Source organism: Carassius auratus, chromosome 25 (assembly GCF_003368295.1).
Source record: "Carassius auratus strain Wakin chromosome 25, ASM336829v1, whole genome shotgun sequence".
In the NCBI taxonomy this organism is placed as follows: Eukaryota; Metazoa; Chordata; class Actinopteri; order Cypriniformes; family Cyprinidae; genus Carassius; species Carassius auratus.
Window position 1 is genome coordinate 7114057 of NC_039267.1, and position 22003 is coordinate 7136059.

General features: G+C 34.1%; 1 protein-coding gene and 1 pseudogene across 1 annotated transcript; both read left to right on the forward strand.

Moving 5' to 3' along the window:
* The window catches only part of LOC113042820 (sorting nexin-1-like), a 10798-nt pseudogene extending 1694 nt beyond the window's left edge, over positions 1–9104 (forward strand).
* A 4014-nt stretch (positions 9105–13118) lies between these two features.
* On the forward strand, positions 13119–21800 carry LOC113043150 (sorting nexin-24-like). The gene is made up of 6 exons (XM_026202357.1): positions 13119–13274; positions 19510–19698; positions 20512–20606; positions 20761–20799; positions 20881–20948; positions 21042–21800. The coding sequence occupies exons 1-6, from the start codon at positions 13185–13187 to the stop codon at positions 21233–21235; spliced, it is 675 nt and encodes a 224-aa protein (XP_026058142.1). The 5' UTR covers positions 13119–13184; the 3' UTR covers positions 21236–21800.
* The last annotated feature ends 203 nt before the right edge of the window (positions 21801–22003 follow it).

The window sequence follows — 22003 nt, forward strand, 5'->3', positions numbered from 1 at the left end:
GAGCATTTTAGGTATTTTAAGCAAGTTCAATTTGTTTGTTTTTAATTTTTTACTTTACCTTCCCACATGATGCTTTTGGGCTTTTGGACATTTAGCTTTTAAAAGTTCGATTTGTGTTTTGAAACCTTGCGAGCTGCCTACCTAAACAGCATTTTTGGCCACCATCAAGGCATAAACCTATTTACGCTCCTTTCCAAGACGTTTGAACATCATATATACATTTAAATGTTTGATTTAAATGGAATTCAAAACAAACATTTGGACAAGTGTTTTCTTGTTAAAGGGATATTTCACCTAAAAATTTAAATTCTGTCTTTAATTACTCATCCTCATGTCGTTCCAAACCTGTAGGACTTTTATTCTAAACACAAATTAAGATATCTTGATGAAATCTAGAGCTCTCTGACCCTCCGTAGAGAGCAAGGATCCTTACACGATCAAGGCTCAGAAACGTAGAAAGTATCCCATGTGGACATCAGTGGGTAAGCTACAGAATACTTTTTGTGTGCAAAGAAATAAAAACCCGACTTATTCATATTATAAATTAATCATAGCACCATTTTGGAGAGTTGCATATCACAACATAGTGCAACGTGTGTACGTTGATACGCTGTTTACATTCAGATTAAAAGCGTAAACAACAAATCCGTGTAACATATGTTGTGCATATGTTGTTTGGAGGAGACGAATTGTTGAATAAGAGTCGTTATTTTTTTGTTTTCTTTGCGCACAAAAAGTATTCTCGTAGCTTCGTAAAAATTCCTGATGTCACTTGCATTATTTTAACGATCTCCTTGCTACTTTTCTGAGCCTGAACCGTGTTCGTATCCTTGCTGTCTCTGTGTGGTCAGAGAGCTCTCGGATTTCATCTCAAATATCTAATTTGTGGTTCGGGAAGATGAACGGAGGTCTCACGGGTTTGGAACGACATGAGGATGAGTAATTAATGACAGAATTATCATTTCGGGTGAACTATGCATTTCACTAATAGTTTTTGTTGAATTAAAGCAGAAAGAGATTGAAGTAATAAAGTTAAATTGAAATAAAAATAAAGGCTACATAGAAATATTGTGAATATTCTCCAATGGAAATGACAAAAGCTCACAACAAAATTACTAAACTTGACCTTAAATTAAAAGTATTCCAAATATTAAGAAATGCTATCATAGTGTGATTAGTAAAACTAATATAACACTGTGTTGAAGTGCTATGTTTTTTTCCACAACGAAACCTTTTCCTGCTGTTGACTCTTTTACTGCACATATATTGTACGAACAGAAATGCATGCACATCGATTTTGAGCAATAAATGATGAATTCGCTTTCTCAGCGTTGACTCAGGAGAGGAAAAGGAATTCCTCAGCGGACCTTTACCCTCTCACCCTGCGTTATGTGCTGATTATGTTTGTTTTCTATGCTATCTTTTTGGTTTTATTGAATACATAAATTGCATTTTCTCTCACTGTTTTTCTCAGAGGCTACAGTGGAGTTGTCTCTGGACAGTCCTCTCAATGACCGCAAGAAGAAAGACGATGTGAAGCCGTCAGTATCGGCTCCTGCCGCCCCTGTAGCCAGCAGCTCCAGCAAAGCCTCGTCCAAAACCCTGGAGGAGTAAAACACTCCCTCAACTTATAAAGAGCTGGAGAATCGGCTGTTTTCAGAAACAAATACTGATTCCTTTAATGACCAAGTTCACATGCACTGACGCGCATGAGCTGATTCTCAAAAAGACGCGTGCACTATTTATTTTCTGTTTTGATTTAAATATCAGATTTAGAATCAGAATCAAAACCAGATTTATAAAATTCTTGCGATTCCCCATCTCTACATCTCCGAAGCATTTCTCACTCGGTTCGCTCTTCCTTTCTCTTTTTTTTCGGGTTGCCTTTTTGCACATAAAGCTGGAGGAAGAGGAAAGTGAGGGACAAGTTTGATCTGAACATTTCTGTCACGAATCCAGAGAAAGTCGGTAAGATAACTTTCTAATATATATATAGAATTTTTTTCAATTCTGTGATTAATACTGTGCTCATAAAACATTCGTTTTAAAACAGCGTTTGAAGCCAGTAGTGGGAAACTGATTATCTTCTGAGGTCAAATCACTGATGCGGCTGTCTAGAGCTTCCTCTTTTGCCCTGTGCCAGCTAATTTTTCATTTCCTGTCCTTCTCCTTTTTTTAAAGGTGTGGTGTTACTGCAATGTCTAAAATCAGCAGTAAATGTTAAAGGGAAGATATGTGGTGTTTTTGTTTGCTCACCTGCGGACTGTCTGCCTGTATACGGCATTATGGTTATAGACAGGTACAGAGATGATTTTTGTTATAAAGCAGACACTGATTATTAAATAGTTACAATTCCAGAAAAACCTTTGCTTTGGAGGATCTTGGGGCAGAACTGGTTAGCATAGACAGATCCTAAAATCAAACCAGGACTTTCTTGTCCTTAAAAAAAAAAAATTGTAATGCATTACCGTATTATTTTAAAGCAAACTTCCCTCCCTAATCCAGCTAATATGCAAAGAAATTAGCCAATCATACACAATTCATTTAAATCTTGAGCGGTTCAATAGTAAAATAGTAAAATCTTCTGTTTTTGTGTTTTTTGGTTTATGTATTTTTTTGTTGTTGTTGCTTTTTATGTTTGTGTGTGTCTGTGTATGTAGAATTATTGAGAGAAAAAAAATATATAACTTTTTTTTTCTCAATAATTCTTCTGGATTCAGATTTTTTTCAGTTAACATTTTTCTAGATTCCATTCTAATGGTCAAATTTCATTTTGGTAATCAGAAAGCACGTCTAATTAATTGTAATTATAAAACTTACACAGTTTATTGACAGTTGAACAGAAATTAAATGTTTCAAAATCTGTTTACTTTTTCAAAATTCAGTTTTCATTTTTTTATCTTTTGATTGAATTTTAATGACCAAAATCAATTGTTTAATCAATTAAATTCATACAACTTTATTTATTTATTTATTTATTTGCAATATATAGGGCTCTGTCAAATGTTTTGTTTTGAATATTTAATGGTGTTTATTAGATTATTTTCTAAATTTTCATCTGCATTTTCTGTCTTCCTGAGGTCATAGGGCCTTATTTACACTGGTTTTCTGATTTAGCCTGGTCCTCTGGCCTGTAGAAACTGCTGTTAAGTTGGTTTAGTGAGAAAACCTGACAGAAATGTCTTGGAGACCAGCTTTGGCCAGTTAAGACTTCTTTTTTTCAGTCAGAAGAGCAGGATCATAAAGCATCTCAGCTACTGTACTTGAGGCTAAACCTGTGACTTTTCTATAACCAGCTACATTTACATTAGCAGCACATGTGTTTTATTGATATGGTTTATTTTGATTATAGTTTTTGGTCATGGGAGCTGATTCTCTTTCTTCTCCTCACAGGTGATGGTATGAACGCTTACATGGCCTACAAAGTTTCAACACAGGTGATTTTCAGTCTCTTTACTCAAACACACAATATGACACAAGTCTAAATCTCATCTTCTCATTGTTCCTCAGACGTCGCTTAACCATGTTCCGTAGCAAGACGTTCACCGTCCGCAGACGTTTCAGTGATTTCCTGGGATTGTATGAAAAAGCTCTCGGAGAAACACTCACAGAATGGATACATCGTACCTCCACCACCAGAGAAGAGCATTCTGGGTAAGAACTTGCTCCGCTAATGCATCAGATCTGAACTGATTGTGACTACGTGGCTGATTCTGAATAAATGTGCGTGGATTTGACAGGTATGACAAAAGTCAAAGTTGGGAAGGAGGACCATTCATCAGCAGAGTTTGTGGAGCGGAGGAGAGCTGCTCTAGAAAGGTTCGTCCCTCAAAGATGACACTGGTTCTTATCTAGGAGCACTGAAGTGAATTGCACTGAAGTGAATTGACTTTTTGTCTTGACCAGCCAGAGTCGTCCACTGTGTGTCACTACTTTTTTTTTTGTCACTCATTCGGTTTCCCTTTCCATTACATTGTGCTAAATTGCCCCGCCTCCAATGGAATCTTATTGGTCTAAAATCTCAAATTACTGCTACAAAATATTTTAATTTTAATGAGGACTGAAAAATAACTTAGGCTGGATAATATAATATAATATAATATAATATAATATAAATATAATATAATATAATATAACATAACATAACATAACATAACATAACATAACAATATAATATAATATAATATAAAAATACTATTGGTGGAGTAATAAATATTAATGTATATATTTTAATTAATTTGGACAGAAAAATGACTTGGATTGAATAATGCCATATAATATAATAATAGTTAATAGTAATTTATATTAATATTAATAAATAATTACTTAAATAATTTTTTAAAGTACGTAAATAAAATAATAAAATGTAATCTAGTGTAAATATAGTATTAAATAGCATTATTTATTTTTAATGAGGGGAGAAAATTACATAATGTTATAATTAATACAAACATATACTATAATTTTAATGTGGACAGATGTAATATTATCTAAGTGCAAACTAATTTTTATATATTAAAATGTTAATGTTGACAGAAATTATTAAAATTGGATAATATAATTTAAATGTATAATATAATGTAAAATACGTAAACGTAGTATAATATATATTTATATTAATTACTACAAACATTGAATGTATTTATTTCTGTCCTCATTCAAATGTTATTATAGAATATTGTCAAATCACTTTTTTATAGTGTGTTATTACAATAAAATATTAATTACAATTTATATTAAATTAGATTATTTTATAATATCATTTTTTTTGTATTGTCTAATTTTAATGTTATTGATTATTTAAATTGGATAATACAATGCGATATTACGTTAGTAGTAATTAATATATATATATATATATATATATATATATATATATATATATATATATATATATATATATATTATTTGTAATAAACAGAGAAATTACTTTGAGGAATATAATTGTGATAATTAATATTAATATATATTTTAATCTTTAACAATTTTTTTTTTTACGCTGTAATCTAAATGTTAGTAGTAGTAGTGATTATTATTCTACTTTTTGTATGTACTGTATGTCTCTATTTTTAAATGTGAGGCTTGTCTGTGTCGTTGCAGATATCTTCAGAGGGTTGTGAGTCACCCGTCTCTGCTGCAGGATCCTGATGTCAGAGAGTTTCTGGAGAAAGAGGAGGTGAGACCGCTTCTGTTTAGTGACCTAAAAATGAACATTTTTAATTATTCAGCACATGCAACTGCAAAATTCATCATTAGCATAAACCTTTCTTTAGAGAAGTGTCTTGGAAATGTTAATCTGTCTATTCCTCACACGCAGAAACATCAGCTTTGCTGTTTGTAATAATTCACTGCTGTGTGTGTGTGTGTGTGTGTGTGTGTGTGTGTGTGTGTGTGTGGTGTGCTAGTTACCCAGAGCAGTCAGCACACAGACTCTGAGTGGAGCTGGCTTCCTTAAAATGCTCAACAAAGCCACAGATGCTGTGAGCAAGATGACCATCAAGATGAACGAACAGGATGTGGTGAGTGAACCTACATTGAACTCCGCTTTACAGAGATTGAGGCTTGAAGACAACCTACAAAGGATACTGAATATAAATCTGTGGGTGTGTGTGCGGTGTGTGTTCTGGTTTCAGTGGTTTGACGAGAAGATCCAGGATGTAGAAAATGAAGAACAGCATATGCGGAAACTTCACGTCATGGTGGAATCACTTGTCAATCACAGAAAAGGTCAGAAGTGCAAACAATCCGTTTCAGATTTTAATACATGAGCTGAAGCTTGCACCTGAATGTGGATATTTATTCTTTAAAAAATGTAGTGTAACCTATTTTATTTCCTGTAATGTGACATCTATTGAGAAAAACACAATATTCATTGATAAAAAGAAGGACGGGGCTTTATTATATCCGCTATAAATTGACTGATGATGAAAGTATGTGATGCTGTCAGTGGACTTCTGGTTTGATTATTGTGTAATGTGTGTGTTTCAGAGCTGTCTGGGAACACGGCTGTGTTTGCGAAGAGCGTGGCGATGCTGGGCAGCTCGGAGGACAACACGGCTCTGTCGCGAGCTCTGTCTCAGCTGGCCGAGGTGGAGGATCGAATCGAGCAGCTCCATCAGGAACAGGCCTCCAACGACTTCTTCACCTTCTCAGAGCTGCTGGCCGATTATATACGGCTGCTGGGAGCCGTCAAGGTACAGACACACAAAACTGCTGCAGAGCATACTTACTGTGTTGTTTCCTTGAGACTTTAAGAATTAGCTGGACAGTCCAAAATGTATATGTATATGTGTATATATGTGTGTGTGTGTGTGTGTGTGTGTGTGTGTTAATGTTAATAAAGTTTTGTTGATAATTCTAATAATTATAAAAAACAAATAAAAAATATTTGTAAGCAATGCAAAATAAATCAGTTTATATATTTATTATTATTACAAACTCATATTATGTTTGTATTTTTTAATTTAATAATATTTAATAATATAAACAAATATATAAATACATAACATGTATCAGGGTGCCAAAATGTTACATCTTGGAGAAATATATATCTACTATAAAAAATTTGTAAAAAAAAAAAAATATATATATATACATTATAAAAAAAAGTTATATTATTATATTTATTATTATTTAGCATATTAATCTGTTTGTATCTAATTATTAATCTTGTTCGTGTTCAAACACCATAAGATTTCAGGCATACCAACCAACCAACCCTTAATACATCTCATTATTAATAATAATAATAATACTATTGTGATTGTCAGGGCTGCTTTGATCAGAGAATGAAAGTGTGGCAGCGCTGGCAGGACGCAGAGAACATGCTGCAGAAGAAGAGAGAGGCCGAGGCCAAACTCCTGTGGGCCAACAAACCTGACAAACTCCAGCAGGCCAAGGATGAGATCGCTGAGGTAACTGCGCAAACATGCTACTGTTTGTCTGACGGAGGTTTTCTAGACTCACTGCTGTTCCACAGATGAACCTTTACTACTCCGCTTTATAATGAGCCATCTCTTATTCTCGTCCTCCAGTGGGAAGCAAAAGTCACGCAGTACGAGAGGGAATTTGAGAGAATCTCAGCCACCGTACGGAAAGAAGTCATCCGCTTTGATGTGAGACCTGACTTCTACATGGATTTAAAAATCAGCATTAAAGGAATAATTCACCTAAAAATTTGAATTTGATTAAAATGTACTCACCCTCAGGCTTTCCCTGATGTAGATGAGTTGGTTCTCAATCAGAACAGATTTGGAGAAACGTAGCATTACTTCACTTGCTCAGCAATGGATGCTCTGCGGTGAATGGGTGCCGTCAGAATAAGAGTCTTACAAACATTTAGCTTTTCGCTTCACGCGACATTAACTAATGGACTGGAAAAGCGTATATTATTGTGATGATTTTATCATATGTTTGACTCTCATTCTGACGGCACCCATTCACTGCAGTGCATCCATTGCTGAGCCGGTGATGCAATCTTACATCTTTCCAAATCTGTTCTGATGAAGAAACAAACACTTCTACATCTTCGGATGGCCTGAGGGCGAACACATTTTCAGCAAATAATCAATTTGGGGTGAACTATTCCTTTAAATTCTCCTTTTAAAACATGCATCTTTTCAAAAAGACTAACTATTCATTTCAATTTCTTTGCTAACAGAAAGAGAAAGCTCGAGACTTTAAGAGACAAATCGTCAAATATCTGGAGTCACTGCTGAACTCGCAACAACAGGTACAGAAACATCTTCAATCATTTTATCTACCAAAATTGTGTTTTTAAACACATAATTCATATTTCGCCCTCTCTCCTCTAGCTGATCAAATACTGGGAGGCGTTTTTGCCAGAGGCGAAAGCGATCGCGTGATTCGGCGTCCATGCACAAACACACACTCACCGATAACCGAGGCCTTTCTACACTTTACCTCTCGCCCATAAACCAAGAGAAGTGGCGCTGCAAAGGGAAAAATCATCTATCCAGCCGCTCGTTCCTCTGATTGAGTTAGTAACCCATATATTTTCTGTGTGATCTTCACCTTTGTTTTCTTACTTTGCATCTTTATTGTTTGTGGGATGTGAACACATGTGGTGGCTGGGTGTCTTCCTCGTCTGTATGCAACCAAACCTTGTTACTCGTCAGCAGTGATGTCAGTGGTCTACACTAGAGGGCACTCGTCGCTCGCACACTGAGAAACTTCCCATCAGCCCACTTGTGTGACCAGTCAAGACGTTTATACTTATAAGCCCGGTTTTAAGAGAGAAATATAGACCTAGTTTGTCCAGATTATTGGTTATTTACACTTTTAAACACCATGATGACATTGTACTTTGCAAGTTAAAGAGGTTTTAATACAGTTATTAAAGACTGTTGAAATCAAATGACTGAAACTGACTGGGTGTTGTGAACTGACCAGTGGAAATGACAGGAACTGTATGTCAGCACGTACACTCATTGAGCAGCCTGGTAGAAATTGATCAGTGTTTTGTTTTTGTTTTTTTGCTGGCTTTTGTTTTTTATTCCAAGGATCATTTGAACTTGTCCACAGATTGTATGTTCAGCATTTAAAAACGCATTCCTAAAGCGTTTTCTCTCACTATCACCGGGTCAAGCAGGAAGCCCAAAGCACTTCAGTCTTAAAGTCGTTTTTTTGTCGTTCTTCAGAATTTCATTCCATTTTGCTTGATTTACTTTAAGTTTTCATTTATGCCAACATGTTTTTATTTTTTGTGTCAAACCGTATTTGTGTAATCCACTTGATTCTGGCATGTTATAATGAATTAATAAGCTTTTGCTACGCTACTAATAATGATTGTTTCTACATTAGATTTTGTTTTTTATACAGATTTTGCTGCTGTCAGAGTTTGTAAGACTGTCAGATTCATCATCATTTATGACATTTTGTTGTTCGTTTATTAGTTTGCTGTAGAAGTTATGTTTTGGGCCCTGCTGTAATGGACACTTTGAACAGATGTTAGCAGGTTTGACTTCACCTTTAGGTGCCATAATCATCAAAAGTATGTTATTAGAAAAATGGGGGCAGATATTTTTTTTCACTATGGACACTTCTTTTGAAAAAAACAATAAAGATTTAATTACAAATATCAAGATTTTGATTTAAGAGTCTTTTGTTGGTGTGTGTGTGTGTGCCTGTGTGTAGATAGACAGATAGAGAGAGAGAGACAGAGAGATAGAGACCGATATCAAATTACTATTTGACAAATTTATAATGAACACATATCCAAAATAAAGTAGGCATAAATCTTGCACTGAAGGACATTTTTCCTATTCCACCAATCAGCATCCATGTGCAATTTGAAAAAAATCATCAAAAAGAAAACCAAAAACACCAATGAGAAGTGGTTTGACGATGTGTAAAATAATTAGAACGACAGTAAGAAATCTTTTAAATAAAAAACACAGAGATCCTGACAACCAAGAACTCCATCTTCGGTATCATGAAGCTCTTAAAGTGTGCAAACAAACTCTAAAAGCAAAAAAGGAAGAGCATTCAGAACAATTACTTCAAACAATGGAGGAATCGGTAAAAACCAAGAACTTTTGCAACAGCTGGAACACTCAAAATGAGAATATATGGAGGACACACTTGGAAAATCTGTAACTGAAACAAATCCTGCTCGAAATGAAATAAAAACCAAATTAGAAAAATCCTGAAAGAAAAGATTAAAGACAACCAGAATCCTTTGGATTTCCCAATCCCAATAAATGAGCTTACAGATAGACTACATGTACTAAAACCCAACAAGGCATGTGGCATCGACGCAATATTAAACGAGATGATCAAATACACAATTGACAAATTCAAAACTGCAATAACCAAATTATTTAATATTGTTTTGTGTAGGATATTTTCCAGACACCTGGAATCAAGGCCTACTTACTCCCATCTTTAAACAAGGAGATAAGTTTGAGCCGAACAGTACAGAGGCATATGTGTCAATGGCAACCTGGGGAAAATATTCTGTTCGATTATTAACAAAAGATTACAAAACTTTCTCAAAACCCACAAAATCTTGGAAAAAAAGTCCAATTGGATTTCTGCCCAAACACAGAACATCTGACCACATCTACACCCTCAACACTATCATTGATAAACATGTACACCAACACAAAACCAAAATCTTTGTTTCCTTTATCGACTTGAAAAGCTTTTGATTCAATCTGGCATGAAGGACTCTTTCTTAACTACTGGAAAATTGGATTGGAGGGAAAACTTTTGATATAATTAGCACCATGTATAAAAACAATACATGTGCTGTAAAAAAAGGGAATAATCGAACAGAATTTTTCTCTCAACATGGAAGAGTTAGACAAGGCTAGCCATTGAGCCCCACTCTGTTTAACATTTATTTAAATGAATTAGCCAAAGAATTAAACAATTGGACTCCCCCGGGCCAAACTCTAACTGAATCAGAAATCAAATGTCTCCTTTTCGCAGATGATTTAGTCATTCTGTCAAAAACAAAAGAGGGACTACAGCAGCTCCTCGACATCATAGACACATTCAGTCAAACATGGGCTCTTAAAATCAACCTAGCAAAAAAAATAATAATGATTTTTCAAAAAAGCCCCAGGTGTAAGGAAAATAAATACACTTTCAGAGCAGGGGCCCGTTCTTCGTACGTCGCTAAATCAGTTAGCTAGCTGGATTTGAATGTTGACGATTTGGCGTGATCTTGGATCGTTTGGTTCTTCGAAGCTCATCCCGGAGCTGCTGTCATAGCAACAGGTCCGTTAGCTTAAACCTGCTCGGGAGCAGCTTATTTCATGTAAACAGGATTAGATCGCTTCTTTTCAACCAGAACTGATACTCAAAATGTGTCTGCTACCACCGCTACTTTATTACAAGAGTATCATACTGATCCAGGGACAACAATTTAAAATAATAAACATTTAAAAAAATATATATATAAAAAATTCGGTGTAGTCCGTAACAGCCTACACAGCCAGTTTTAATCACTGAAATATTTGTCATAAAATTATTACTTCATAATTGTATTAGAGTCGTACACACATGCTATACAGATAATAGAGTCGTGCATTATTTTGAGTGATGACTGCTATTATAAGAGCGGCTTGATGGAGCGCAGGAGATGCAGATAACATGATATTGACCCTTGAGAAACTTTCATTAATGCTGTCACGTAACAAATCTTTCCAAATATAAAATGAAATGAATAGATAATTTCTACATTGAAATAAAAATGTAAAGACTGCACAACTATTATAAATTGCGAATCTAAATAATTGGGAATCATGAAAAACATTCTAATAAAATAAAAACATGTATCTATTATCTATTTCATGTATCTATTATAACATTTATGTAGTTTTGTTTGCTTGGCTGGTTCCTTATAAAAGTCCAGCAATTTGTCAAGTTTGTCGTCAGGTGTCGTTTTAAATTATATGACGTCATTACATTGCCGTCTTGCCACCAGCCAATCGCTGCACTGCTGATCATGGTTTCGAGTATCGATACATATCCTTTTTTAAGACAACAAATGAACGCGCAATTATCTCAGATAACTCAATCCAGTGATACTAATCATACACAACAGGTGTGTTCGAAGAACCCAATTAGCCGGATCAGTATTAGCACGATGATATCATCTTGGATGTGTCATTTGATGATATCGGATATAGTAAGCGACATACGAATAACAGGCCAGACAGAGACAGACAGAGAGACAGACAGACAGAGAGACAGAGAGACAGACAGACAGAGAGACAGAGAGAGAGAGACAGAGAGACAGACAGACAGACAGACACAGAGAGAGAGAGAGACAGACAGACAGAGAGATAGATAGAGAGACAGACAGGGACAGATAGACAGAGAGACAGACAGACAGAGAGAGACAGAGAAACAGAAACAGACAGAGAGACAGACAGACAGATAGATAGATAGATAGATAGATAGATAGATAGATAGATAGATAGATAGATAGATAGATAGATAGATAGATAGATAGATAGATAGATAGATAGATCTAGCAAAACTGGTCATGGTTGCATAAAATACTTCCTAATAGTTGTCTTTGGTGAAACCTTGAGCCAAAAGATCCACATCCAGACAGTGGACTAAAAAAGGAAGTGATCCTGTAGGTCTTCCCTCTTTTAGTATTTGTTCTGTGCCGTAAGCTCCAGCTCTCATTTAATGCTCTTATCGTAAATGATCGTTCCTCTGAGCTTTGATGAGACACTTTCATGTGACCTCATTGAAGGTTTACTGCGGTAAAATTATTACCGCTGCAGCAGAATTAATCTTTCACCAAAAGCCTTTAAACTATAAACTCATTAATCATTAAGCTTTTCGGCTTGTTTATTTTCCAGCAATTTGTAGGTTAAAAAATGTCCAGGGTTCAGTTGCTCTTCTTGGATGAGCATTGAATTAAACGGTTGGGATGAAGTGGGAATGCTGGGATAACACTTGAGCATCAGGAATGTGGCTGATCTTCAGACTGGAGTGTGTTTAGTCAGCAGTAAATGCATGAATGGCTATGTGTCATGGGAAATCACGTGATTATCATTTATTCTCCAGTCAGCCAGAAGAAATTAGGACATCAGGTTTAGTCCTGATGCCCAGTGCTAACCATTTGACCTTCCTAAAATAGAATGACCATTTTACTAAACACTTATTTTGTTTATTTATGTATTTCGCTAAATTGATTTAGTCAATATCATTCGTAGAAACTAAGAACACATTATGTTAATTTGTACTCTGTATGAAATAGGTACACAAATACCCTTTTACATAACTTCTCCGAAATCCATTATAGAGCTTAATAAAGATAATAAGTGTTTATAAATGAGAGATCTCATGACAGACTCTTGATCTGAGTAAACAACAAACAGACACTGGACTCTTTATATTTAACCCTCAATTAAAATAGTTCCCAATATATACAGCATATATATATATATATATATATATATATATATATATATATATATATATATATATATATATATATATATATATATATATATATATATATATGGTTTACATGTATTAGCAATGTTTTCCCTATTGCAATGCTATCTCTTAGTTCACAGTGTGTGTGTGAGAGAGATATTGTGTGTGTGTGTGTGTGTGTGTGTGGAGGAGGAGCTCTGGAGAGTTCTCCAGCGCGCGGAGCTGATCTTCAGTTCAGTCCGTGATCTGTGGAGATGTTGGATCATCAGTGTGTGTCTCCGGTCATCGAGGTCTTTATTCCGTCTCTCATGAGGGAAGTGGACGAGACGGGAAAATTGCGCAAAGTAAGTCAAAGCGAAACTCGTTTCTGTTTGTGGTTCCTCAGGGCTGTTATGTTATGCAGCGCGTTTGACGTTTTGCACGTGCTTTTGGAGTTGTCATTCATTTTGAAAGCTGATAGTTATTATTAATCATTCCGTGAGGCTTCCCAACTTATTATGGTAACCACAGGTGCACCCAAAATACCATACAGTTCAGGACCTTTGGGGATTCAGGTGCTCAGAGTATAAAGGGGTACATGGAACAGGAATTTTAACAAGACTGTGCTCCTTACTGATATGTGAATCGAAACGGATGCTTCTGTATTGATAACAGCACATGCGTGACGCTGGTTTGAAAAAGAAACAGACCATTTTAAATTGAAATGTTATTATTATTATTGAGTTTACAGGGTATGGTGGTGTTGCTGTTGTAAACACCGTTTAAGGCACTCGTTTTTTTTTTTTTTTTTAAATAAATAGCCTACTGTCAGGTAAAATAAACAAATAACTTTTCCCAATCAAACAGCAAGAAAGAAAGAGAATAAAGCACCTTTGTTTATAGGCTATTTATTTTTGTAGAATTATGTTAGTTATATTTTGAATATAATAAATATTTGTATTTATTTATAAAATGTAAATTCGTCCATGCACTTTATTCGGTCAGTTGTTTTCACGTAGAGATTTCTAGATTTAAATCAAGATAAAAATATATATATTATTTTTTGTATTATTAAATAAAATAAAAATACGGTATCGATATAAAATGTAAATTCGTCCCCCGCACTTTATTCGGGCAGTTGTTTTTACGTAGAGATTTCTAGATTTGATTCAAGATAAAATATATATATTATTTATGTATTATTAAATAAAATAAAAAGACTTGGAAGTATACTTGGAAGCGCTGCACACTCTCATGCAGTGCATGTTTCATTCACACTCGAAGACAGAGGGCGCTCTCGCAAAGTAAGTCCAAAACAGACTCGATAACTTGTGACGTGCAGGAAATCCCTAATATGGACAAGAAACGTTTTCTCCGATGAAACAAGAAGACAGTAAACACGTGATGCCGAAAATGTTCGTTGTGTGATTTTCAAGTAATCTCCAGGTAATAAATAAATAAACTATATGAAAATGCAGTACTGACTGACATATTATTTAGTATAGAAACTATAAAACATTATATTATATTAATTCAGTGATAGTATAAAAGCGCACCACTTCGCAGAGAACCGCAACCACAGACGTTACTGAAGTATCCGATTGTGCGCTAAATTACTAAAGTTCTAAGATGCACTGTCAACATTCCGTGACATCACGATGTCGTCTGTGATAAAAAATGTGAACAAATTACTTAACTGTATTTGTCATTATAATTTACATGGTATATTCCTTTTTTAAATACATGCATAACAAAAGTTAGAAGCATTTATTCATTTTGCAGACAACACAACAAACATTTATACAATGGCAATGTAAATTTTTTTGTACTATTGCAATGTTGGTTGTAACATTTTAGAAATGGAAACATGCAAGAGAGCTGTGGCCACTGTTGATCTCCATTGAGATGACCTTCGGTCTAATGAATGGTAATTTTTTGTGCACTTATATTTTCAGCCTGTTGTCATAACGTTGATAAGTTTGATTGCATTGCAGCAATGTTCCCATTACTAGGAACCAAAAAATGAGAAACATGCAAGCAATTTTCATGCATTTCAGAGTACTGGAACAATAGACAAAGGACTTTTTAATGCAATAAAATATAAGGTAACAATTTAGTTAAGTGCTTCCCTCAAAGGTGTGTCTCCAGCCAATTTTAAAAGGGTCATATGATGCTATTTCAATTTTTCCTTTCTCTTTAGAGTGTTACAAGCTCTTGGTGCATAAAGAAGATGTGTAAATTTGCAAAGACTAAAGTCTCAAATCGAAGTTTAAACTAGTACACGCCCTCCTAAAATGGCTCATTCTAACACGCCCCCACATGTCTAAGTCAAGACTTGGGAAGATTTGCATAACGCCGCCCAAATGTTCACGCAAGGAAAGAAGGCGTAACTTTTATTCTCGCTGTTGCCTCCGACATGTCGTGGAGACGCTGAGTGTTTCTTTGTCCATTTTCTGTGACATTTTTGTCACATGCTTTAGGTATTCGGCCAATCACAATGCACTGGACAGCTGGCCAATCAGAGCACACCTTGCTTTTCAGAACGAGGAGCTTGGTAATAATCAACGTGTTTCAGAAAGGTGGGGAATAGAGGAGAAACAATAATGTACAGTGTGTGGAAAATTATGTTTTTTTTTCACCTTAAACCGCATTACACATTGCATCAGACCAAATACACGAAATAATGTTCTTTTTAGCGACGTCATATGACCCCTTTTACGCCTAAGGAAAAATGATGAAATATGCAATTCTATAGAAGAGATGCACTCCAGCAGCTCTACTCTGTCATCACTTACAGGAATGAATGGAGCAGGAATATGACAGGACATGTTCAACATGAAGCGTTTTGAAACCTCTCGACTCATGTAAACAAGAACTCTGAATGTTTTTACTTCTGATTCTGGATGATTTGACACCATTCATAGCAGTGCAAAATAAACATGTTACAAAAACTAATTGCAACTTTTTGATTTACACAATTCTTAAATTTCTCTCAGAAATATCAGTTTATCTTGCAGTTGCAAGCTTGTAATTCAGACTTTTTACACAGAACTCTACTTTTTTTCTCAGAATTGTGATTTTTTAAACATCTCACAATTGTGCATTTACATCTTGTAGTTATGATTTTGTTTTATCGAATTGCAGTTTATATCTTGCAATTCTGAATTTTCAACAGAATTTTAAGTTTACATCTCATACCTTTTTTTTTTTACTTTTTTGTGAACATCTCCCAGTTTTGATTTATTTCTGAGAATTACAAGTTTATGTCTTGTAATTGAAAGCTTACATCTTGCAATTCAGAATTTTTTCACAGAATTCTGTTTACATCTCACAACTCTCTACTGATTTTATATTTATATATTTGTGCATTTACATTTTGCAATTCTGACTTTTTCTCAGAATTCTGAATTTCTTCATTTATATAACCGATGTCTTTTCTTCAAAATGTGTTTATATCTTGCAATTGCAAGTTTACATCTCACAATTAAAACTTTTGTCTCATTATTGAAAGTTTACCTCTTGCCATTCGTTTTTTTTTTTTTTTTGAGAACTTTGAGTTTACATCTCGCAACTCGTGACTTTTTTCAATGTGAGTGTTGATTTTTTTTTATCTTTCCAATTGCACATTTATCTCGCAGTTCTGACTTTTTTTTAATATCGTGATTCTGACTTTTTTTTTTAAATTTGAGTTGTCGCAATTTAAGCTTTTTTTCATATAAATCAGTTTAAATCTCACAATTATAACTTTTTTTCTCAGAATTTTAAGTTTACATCTTCCAGTTCTGACTTTTTTCTCAGAATTGTGAAGTTTATATCTCTCAATTCTGACTTTTTTCATAGAACTCAAAAATTTTGTATGTTTATGTTGTCAGTTTAGGTGTCAAAAAGTTTGGAGGAGAAAACAAAAACAAAAAAGAATTGTGGGATGTGGACTCAGAATATTTTCTTTTTTTTTGAGAATTCTAAAATGTAAACTCAGAATTCAGTGGAAAAAAAGATCACAGAAATTGTGAGTCATAAAGTTGCACTTGTGAGAAAAAAAATACTCTGAATTGTGAGATAAAAATGTGCAATGACCTTTTTTATATTTTTTATTCTGTGGTGGAAATAAGCTTCCATAGATAAATAATAGAACCAGTGTGTTGCATGGAGTCTGAGGCAGTTCTGTAAGACTGTCCAGCTGCAACCAAAACCGACCCAGCCAAGAGTGAAGGAAAGAGAGTCACTGTGCTTTGTGTGTCGTCTAGATAACACGATGCAGTTTTAGTTCATTTATCAGATCATATGGAGCCAAATCAAATGGATTTGACTCATTTTATTTACATCATCAGTGTCTTTGTCCAATTTATTATCAGAATTGGATAACGTGGAGCTGTGTGAGGAGTTTTTGTGGTCTGAATGAGAGGGTTTAACGGGAACAGTTGTTTGTGTGTGATGCTAAAAGTAGAAGAGCTAAATCACAGCTGAATCACAACCACACGGCAACATGCTGATGTCAGTCAAAGCTGAAATGCCAGGCGCACACTCACACTCACACCTGTCAGACTGAGCAGACCAGGAAAACATCTCTGAACAGTGCTGTAGAACTTCAGAAGAATGCAGGTCGGAGGTCACGGTCGAGAGAGATGAGTATTACTCTACTGGAGATGAATGGAGAAAGAGAGGAAATCTATTCATCTTAGTGGAAATATCAGCAACAATGACAGCTCTATAAGATTGAGAGAGGGAGAAACTGGGTTTAAATCGAGTCCTCGTGACCCCGATAAACACGACACAGTCTGGTGCCCAAAAGAGACATGTGTCTTCATTGTTAACCAGGAATGCTCTCCACCCGCCTGCACTCTCTCACTTTACCCATAAAGCTTGTGTAGCATTCACTGATTTAAAAGGACAGTTCAACTAAAAATGGAAATTCTGTAGTTTACTCTGTCTTTAATAATAATAATATCTTATTAATTTACATACTGTAATACATTTAATATTGTAACATAATAAATGTAGTATGGAAAAGTCCATTAATATTAAAATACATAAAAAATATAATTTTTATTAAAATGTATTTATGTACATAAATATTACTCATACATTTATAACACATTTATTTAAAAAGAATATATATATATATATATATATATACATACATATATATATATATATATATATATATATATATATATATATATATATATGTATATATATATATATATATATATATATATATATATATATACATATATATATATATATATATATATATATATATTCCTGTAAAATTGTATTCCTTTGTTTATTTACATATTTATATTATAATATAAATAAATTAATAATTAAATAGTATATATATTTATAAACTTATATGAATATCGACAGTCCATTCACTTTTATTGTATGTTTTTATTTTTATTTTTGGTAACTGTCCCTTTAAATTCTTGAACAACTCTTGTCAGTTTTTCAGTTCACCACATTGCATAGATAGTTCCCATCAGCGTGTTGAGCATGCTTGAGCACTGACTTGTCAAAACATGCTTGAACCACAATCATTTTTATTTCTCTCTCTCTCCCTCAGCCTCTGATTTAGTGTGAACAATATCTGAGGTGTTGAGCAGCGAAAGATTGAGCTCACGGTTGGAAATATTTGGTGGAACTGAGTGTTCTGTGTTCCTTTGTTATCGGTGGAAAACGGGAAACTGCTCATTCTCAGATCTACTCACAATGTGGCCTAACCCCACGCACGCACACACACACACACAGACACACACACACAGGTTACACTGGCAAAAGAGTACTAACTCTGTGTAGTGTACTACTCTGTGTACTACTGTGTAGTATACAATCAATTATGTATACTATGTTTTAAAAATTGTATAATAAAGTAAAAATAAAGTAGTGCTAGGCAATGATTAATCGTGATTAATTGCATCCAAAATAAAAATGTTTTTTATATAATATATGTGTGTGTTCAGTGTGTATTTATTATGTATACACGCATACAGAATACATTTAGAAAATACTTAAATTTATATACTTATACTCCTATAATTTATATATAAATATTGAATATATAAATAGAACTTAAATGAATAAATGAATGAAATCAACATCATGTTTTTCCATGAAAGGTCACTCACATGAAGCTCAGATTTATGTCATTGTAAGACACAGCTGTCCTGTCACGTTGTATTTCTTTGTGTCATGGACAATAAGGACCCACGAGTCTTTCTAAAGAGACGCTCAAAGCTTAAGGGTGTGATCTTACCTGATTCTGAAGAAGGCCACACCTGTGCTGCTGATTTAACCTGTGTAAACTCATATGACACATATATGACTAAACGGTTGCACAGTTATATGTGTGTGGGTTTGGATGAGGTCATTCACTGTGTATAGTCTTTGGTATTTCTGAATGATTGTTTATTCATATGAAAGTTTTAGCCTGTAATAACAGCATTAGAGCTCTAGAGGGCGCGCTGATGCAACACTATTCTCAGACGCTTTGGCGCCTCCTGCTGGCGAATAGTCAGTCACTACACTCTCCAAAGGTTTATAGAAGTCTGTTCTGAGTTTTTATGACACAAGGTTTTATCTTGTTGTTGTTTTTTTCAGCTCTTCAGGTTGGAGATTCTCTTCAATGGAAGGAAACACTTTGTTTTGCGGCGACACTGTGATTTTCAGACGCTCCACCGGAAGCTGAAGAAGATTCTGCGAGCTCCTGATTTCCCCGGCAAGAGAAACCAGCACCTGCGAACCAAACCACTGGAGCAGAGACGACAGGAACTGGAGGACTACATCCAGGTAGAGATATTTAGTGTTTATTTCATGTTATCATATTATATTGATTTATTTGATTGTTTTATTGCTTTTATATCTTGCTATAAAGTATTTATTATGTTATTAAGTGGAATATTTATTCATATTAATTTTTTTGTATTTTCAGAATGCATTTTATTTTAAGTTTAGGTTTTAGTAATTTCAGTGTGTGATATTTTTTTATTTCATTTTAATTTATTTATATTATTCATATTATTGTGATTTTATTTTGATTTAGCTTTTATCCATTTTCTATATACATTTTAGTAGTTGCAAAAATCTTAATTTGTTTTTATTTATTTCAACTTTATTTCAATTTCCAAAAATGTTTTTAATAGTTTTAATAGTTTAGAAATAATATATTTTAAATAGTACGTATTAAGGGTCATATTATGGGATACTGTATTGCACACAATCTTTTTGTATAAAGCACGTTTTTAACCTATATTCATCATATACAGAAAAATAATATACCAAACAGTATATGTACAACATATATACAGTATGTATGAATAATTTGGACTGATACTGACATCTGGTGAAAATTTTGTTGACAGCACCTTAAGAAATACATTTACTGAGAAAAAGGGTGACGTGTTCAATACTTATTTTACCCGCTGTATATATATATATATATATATATATATATATATGTGTGTGTGTGTGTAGTATTGAACTTATCTTATTGAATTTGTTAAAGTGTGTGAAAGTATATTTTAATGTATTCAAATATGTTGCAATATATCAATCATCATTTTAACATAATGTCAAACTGAGGTTGTAATTTTTTAATTGCAGGAGATTCTGTATCGTTCTGACGCTGTTCCTCAAGAGCTCCTGGATTTCCTGCAGGTCAAACATTTTCATTCAGCGAGCAAAAACTGCAGCTCTGAGTATGTATTTACACCGGAGCACCATAACTGTAATATAGCAATGCATCTAAATATTTACTATGGAAATTCAGCTAATGAATTAACAATAAGTAATCTAGTAATAATATATAGTGCTTTCAGGCTTGTTATTAATTCCGTAATCGTCATATTTCAGTGAAAACCAATCAGATGACTGTCAAGAGCAGGGATACAGGTATGTTCATCCTCATCTCTCTTGTTCATAAATGTGGAATCAAATTTAGATCGACTGATTCTGAACATTGTTTTCCTGTAGTTTTAAGTTATTCAGTCAGCGAGTAGTTGGTTTCTCGGCTGACCCATACCAGCTTGAATCCAGATCAGGTAACCCTTACAGATTACTGTGATTATGTCGTTACAGAAATGTATTTTGCTTTACACCCAAATTAAACATTCTACTGTTGTCATTTCCCCCAGACCTCCCTGATATCGTGGTGGCCGGCGTCCTGCAGGGTTTGTACCCCAGAGACGTCAGAGTGAGTTTCAAAAAGAGCTGTGGTAAACCCAGCAGCATCACCTGTGCACCGGAGCTGCCCGTGCATCCCAAAACCCCCACTATTACCATAAACAGAAGCAATATCAGCTCACTGCCAGAGTCACAGAGAAGATGAGTGCAGTCACTGCACTGTTGCCTGGCAACTCCATCTGCTTCGCATGTTTATGTCGACTGAATTTTTCATTAATAGGCTTGTCATATTTTATCATGTGAATCTCACAAAAACTGTCTAGCTCATTTTCATCTCAAAAGCTTAGTTAAAAAATAAAAGACTATTTTGACAGCCAACTTTACCATGCACATTAACTAGATTTAAATGAAAATATTTAAAGTACAACTGCAATTACTCACCATTGTAATATGTTGTACTGAATTTAATTTGATCATTTTATTTTATTTTTACCATATAAAAATCTAGTTTTTGTGCAAAAATCTAAAAAGACATTTAATTTTTTTTGTATTTTAGTATACTCTTCATTTTTTTTAGACGCCCTGCCAAACATAAAAGGCACAAAAATATAGATTTAAATTTAAATAAAATTCAGATGCAGTCATATATCGTTGCAATATGTTGTATTTAATTTGATTTATACTTTTTTTTTTTGTTCCTTTACCAAAATCTAATTTGTGCATATTTTTATTGTCATAAATTTTAATGGTCCTAAAAATATTACATTTAAGCTTTTTTTTTTTGCCTTCATTTCTTATTTGCATTCATTTTATGTGTTCATTATAATTATATATATATATATATATATATATATATATATATACACACACACACACACACATACATATATTTACTGTGCCAAGATATTTACCTGTACTATAAAACACCTTTAAGCATTTTTATTAAAAGTATTTCTACTGAATAAAAAGTGTG